Raw genomic sequence first — 5,457 nt, 5'->3', positions numbered from 1 at the left:
CCTGCTGCCAGGGACCCATTCAGAGGTTAACTTGTCCCGGTATTCATCAGGAGGACAATAATGAACTGTCGCAGAGAGTAGAGAGGGGGTTGGTAAACAGGAACTGCTAATACGCGGAGATGGAACGGGCCTCTGTGGTTTGGAAAGAGAGATTGCTTTCATTTCCTTTGCAGGCTGGTTTAGTTTCCACCTCTCCAGCGACTTCAAGAGGCCCTCTGCCCACAGCAACCCGTAACTGGGAGGGAAGCGCGCGTGGGCTTTACGTCGCCTGTTTGCGGAGATGCTCCACGTGCGCATGGACACGTGGACTTGGCCTTTTGCCTGCGTCCCTTGGGTTCGCCTCTGTGCGCATCCGCAGGACTAAGCTTTCTGCGTTTGTGCCTGGGCGGGTTTACCTTGCTGTAGGCACACGGGGTTTTTCTGGCATCTGCAGCCACGAGAACGGCAGGTTTTGAAGTGGTGTTGATTTCTGTAAACTAGTACGGGATGTCGGCAGTGCTCGTTTCCACTGCAGCATCTGTTAACTTCTCTGTCCCCCTCCGGCGAAATTATGAGTTGGTCAACAATAGTTGTCCAACCAGAGAGCAGGGGCTTGGAGTGGCGCCACTGCAGGTGATGCAGGGAACTGAAGGAGGGGGTGAGGGGTGAGGGGTGAGGGCGGCCCTGACCGGGTGGTGGGAGGCCAAGAGCAGAGCAGCTCGCATTTATTGTGCACCTACTGTATGCCCTTTAAGCCCACCCAGTTATCCATCAGTATGTATACCTACTGTGTGAAGGGCAGCTAGGTGAAGGCCGCCACTCAGGTTGAATGACTTACCGTAGGACACACAGCTGGGTCAGGAGTGGAACTGGGATCTGTCCCCAGCCCTTTCTGCTTCTAGAGCACAGGCATCGCTTTCTTAGGCACCCACCTGCCCCCTAAAGTCTAGCCTCCTTTCTCTTCCCAGAGATGCACCTTCCCCGTTTCTCCCAATTTGAAACAATGGTTAACCCTTTCCTTCTAAGTAAAAATCCCTGAGCCGAGAAGCCAGATGATAAAGGAGCTGTCACTTCAGCACCATTTACCTGTTTGGGTTTATTCAGCGTAAGAGGCAACTGCGTTTCTGGCAGATGGAGACCCCGTGTGACTGCCTTTTAAAGTACTGTCACAGCTGTATGCACAAGCTGATTAGCTGTGACTACACTGCTAGTGCTGAGATTGAAGGCGATAAATCTGGGATAACAATGCTGGGAACAATGTCACCCGTTTGCATCGCACTTCATATTTCTTAAAGCTCTCTCAGTCAGCCTGGGGGTTATGGATTCATTCATTCATTGACTCATTCATTCCTCAAAACGCATTTGAAGGAGTCAGTTTAAACTCATCTCACCTTGAGTCATCCATTCATCCAACAAACATTAAGGTACCTCCTACTATGTGCCAGTGATGAGAGTGAGTTTCATTAGGTTCTGTCCTCACGGAGCTTACATCCTAATGTAAGCAAATATAGCTCTTTCAGATGGTGAAGAGCTCATGTTGTGAATACAGTGATGTGATGGGGGTCAGGGGAGGCAGGTGCTACTTTAGGTTGGGCAGCAAAAAAAAAAAAAAAAAAGCCTCTCGGAAGAGGTGACATTTGAAGGGAGACCTGGATGACAAGAGCAGACATGGAAAGATATGGGGTAGAATTTCCCAGGCACGGCAAGTGCAAAGGCCCTGAGGCTACTCTGTATCTGGCATTGAAGTATTCACTGATGCCTTACGGTTTGCCAAGCCCAGTGTTGGGCACTGGAGATTCCAAAACAAATAAGGTACTGTGCTTATTCTCAAGGAGTTCACAGCATATGGAGTATGTAAGAGACAAACAGTCCAGTTTAGCATACTGTGGTAAGCTCAATGATGGCGACACATGAAAGAAGATGCCTTATCTACCTGCATGGTGTGAAAGAAGGAGGGGGACCTGGTTTCTGTGACAAAGAAGGGAGCCAGGACACAAAGTCTCCATGATTTCTGGAGGACTCTGACTTTCCTCTCGGTTTGCTTCCACAGGACAAATGACCAGCTGGTGGCATTTCTCTCCCGATACCGAGATATGAATTTCTTGAAGTCACACGGCCGGGACAATGCCAGGTAGTATATCCTCCCCCTACCCTTGTGCAAAAGGGAAATGGAAATCTGAGTGATCATTTGGGGGCTTCCTTCTAGGCTGGTTTGATGCAGCCAGAGAAAAGTTGAGGATGGGAGAGAGGCATGGCATGGATTGGCCTTGGCCTTTTCTTTGTAGCATCTGAAATGGTGTCTCCTGCCAGCCAGGGACAGAGATAACAGTGAATGTGTCTCATCATGTCATAGTCCTTTACACCTTTTTCCCCAAGCCCTTTCATGAGTCCATTATCGCATTATGGCTGTCCTTCAAGGAAATTAGGGTAGTCATTTTAATACCCAATTTATTGGTAGGAAGACTGAGGCCCATGGTTTAAGTAAATGATGTCCCCAGATCATTCATTCGGTCAGCCAGTCATTCAACAAATATTCACTTAGTGCCAAGCATGTGCCAGGCACCCTTCTAGAGGAGAACAAGACAAAATCCTCACTCTCATGGAATTTACCTTCTAGCAGGAAAGAGTCTCATACCAGCATGGAGTTGAACTCAAGTATCCCGACTCCCAGCGCTGTGCCCTCACCATTGCCTCACTCTTGCTGCCTAAGATGTTGGCAGGGATTTGAGGCACCAGAAGCCCAACCTGGATCTGTTGTGCCTCTCTCACTTAAAACTGAGCAAAGCCAAACAGCATCACTACAGTCCCGCTTTGAGCTGAGTCTAAATCTCCATGGCCAGAGATCAGCTAGAAGGGACACAGTCTTGAGCACCCTCTGTAGGAGAGACCACAGGGTCCGCTCCCCCAGCTGGACATAGAACACTGCCCAGGATCACTCTGCCATCTTAGAGCCTTTTCCTAGCGTTACATTCAGAGCTTATTCTGGCAGCTCACAGGATACCTTTAGCGTGTTAATGTGTTTTGTTTGGCCTTCGTGCTGGTTTGGTTTTGTTTAATTCGGGTGCTTCATTTGAAAGTTAATAGCCCCACTTAAAAATAGCAATATTTCCCAGGGAAATCCAGATTTCCAGCTCATCTTAAGAGAGCCAAAGGTCCACTAAATCTGTGCTTGAATTTTCTCATGGAAGTTATGATCTGGTTCTTGGACAAAGCCCACGTTCTACAGGTTGCTGCAGTCCTTGCTGCCCTCTCCCCTACCTCACCCTGTTGGCATTTCAGTTTGCCGTCTCTGCTGTAGGTGTTCTCTGCCACTGCCGATGGAGGTGTCATTTTAGCTCTTTCTGTGATCCACTTTACCCAGATATCCACAGAAGGGAGGGACAGAAGCAAGCAGCGAGCTCCATTTCCTGAGCTTTCAAGAAGTAACCCCAGAATCCTTGGGTTATATCATTTTCCTTAATTTTAACTTTGATTGCATCCAGCTGTCTATTTCTAGATTGGGCCTGTCCTACTGGCAGCCTGCATTCTTTACACTTAAAAGGAGCCCCCAGACTTGAAGATGCTCTGTAAATTAGCACAGATTAATATAGCATGTTCTGGCCACTACACTGGAGAGGCCTGGTGGATAAAGAAGAATGGTAGACATATAGTGGACTGTGTTCCTGCTAAGTGCACATCGCTCTGCTGGGCCCTTTTCACACGGGATCCAACTTTATTCTTACAGTCACTCAATGTAAAAATACGTATTATCATCTCCATTTGTCAGGAGAAGAAAGGGGAGCTTTGGGAGCCCAAATGAATTTCCCAAAGTCACACAGCTGGTAAGTGCTAGAGTTTGAAGCCAATTCTCTGGCCCCAAAGCCCATGGAAGCAGGGTGGAGCTGAACAAGATTCCATGGAGGTGGTAAGTCATCAGAACTAGACCAGATATTGGTATCCCCACCCTTAGGTAGCGAATGAAGATGCTTCTTCACTTCCAGGTAACTTATAATACATGTTTTGTGCAAAGTCGTATCATTAGAAAGGAATCCGCTGTAAGTTGATAGACTTGTGTCTGAATTACATCCACCCTAGTACTGTTGTTTCAGCCTGCTCAGTATTTATTCTCTATCTGCTATTTCCAGGCCCTGTGCTAGGAACTGGCTACAGCACAGAGGTTAAAATCATGAGGCTTTGAGGTCATACCTCCTGGGTTGAAGTTCTGATCCGGCACGTCCTGTCTCTGTTTCACTGGACTGGTGACTTAACCTCTCTGAGCCGGTTCCCTTATCTGTACAATGGAAACATTAATGGACTTATACGCACGAGATTGTTGGAAGGATTAAATGAGATATTGTTTATAAAGCATTTGGCATATCATAAATGCCCTATGAAGATGGTGATGGTGGTGGTGGTGGTAGTGATGATGTCATTGCCGTGATAAACATTGGACCCAGATATTGCAGGTGGGAGAAATAAATAGATGGTGTATAGGCCAGAGTTGTGCCTCTGGGTGTATGAGTACATCATGTCCAGTTGATGTGCATCAGCAGTTGACAGGTGGTACCCAAACGGCACAGCAGGATAAAGGGCAGGATAAAGACGCAGGCCAAGGAGCTGTTGCTTGCATCTCCCTCTAAAACCCTAAAACCCAAGGCTCTCCGGACAAAACAGCTCACAAGTTCCAACACTCATGCATGAGTCCTCAGCTGGGATTCTCTCACTTAGATGAATTCAAAAGATTGATTTAGAATTAATTCAGTAGTAAAATGAGCCATCAACGGTGACTTTCTCCTCTTTGTCAGTTGAGGCCTCACCTGCTGAGTGAACAAACCTAGCCACGCCCATCTTCCCTCCTGTCTCCCAGGGGTGCAGCCTGGGTGGGGCTTCGCTCTGGCTCTGCACTGATGGCATGTTAGGAAGGACCCTTTTTGGTGGGAAGTGACAGAAACTCAGCTCAAACTCACTTAAAGGGTAAAGGAAGTTATTGGGTGATGCAACTAAAACATTAGTATCTGACTTCAGACATGGCTGAATCAAGCAGTTCAAATGATACCATCAAGCCCAGACTCTCTGTTAATTCTTTTTTTATTTTTTCTGGCTGCTTAATTATTTCTTATTATTTCTGGAGAGGGTTAAAGTAAAATAAACACATCACATCAAATAGCCAAGTAGTTCACTGGCAGGAATCTTTTTTTAAATTAATACATAACCGGCATATTAGTTTCAAGTAAGTGATATAACAATTCAATATATGTATATATTGTAAAATGACCACCACAATAAGTCTAGTTAATATCCATCACCACCCACATTTACAATCGTTTTTCTCGTGATAAGAACTTTTAAGATCATAGCAAATTTCAAATATGTACAACACAGTATTATTAACTGTAGTCACTGTGCCGTACATTACATCCCCAGAACTTACTTATTTTATAACTGAAAGTTTGTACCTTTAGACCACCCTCACCCATGAACTTGTGTTAGTTCTCTTTC

The 5,457-nt window shown here is 46.3% G+C and overlaps 1 protein-coding gene across 1 annotated transcript in view; it reads left to right on the top strand.

The window, feature by feature from the left end:
* The window catches only part of XYLT1 (xylosyltransferase 1), a 195,924-nt gene that overhangs the window by 149,343 nt on the left and 41,124 nt on the right, over positions 1-5,457 (top strand). The window contains exon 5 of the mRNA XM_007466967.1: positions 2,030-2,110. Within this exon, the coding sequence (XP_007467029.1) occupies positions 2,030-2,110 (81 nt within the window). The remainder of the gene's footprint in view (positions 1-2,029; positions 2,111-5,457) is intronic.

The sequence above is a fragment of the Lipotes vexillifer genome, unplaced genomic scaffold (genome assembly GCF_000442215.2).
Source record: "Lipotes vexillifer unplaced genomic scaffold, Lipotes_vexillifer_v1.1 scaffold232, whole genome shotgun sequence".
Lineage (NCBI taxonomy): Eukaryota > Metazoa > Chordata > Mammalia > Artiodactyla > Lipotidae > Lipotes > Lipotes vexillifer.
Note: the sequence above shows the minus strand (reverse complement) of the source record. Positions and strands in the feature narration are given on the sequence as shown.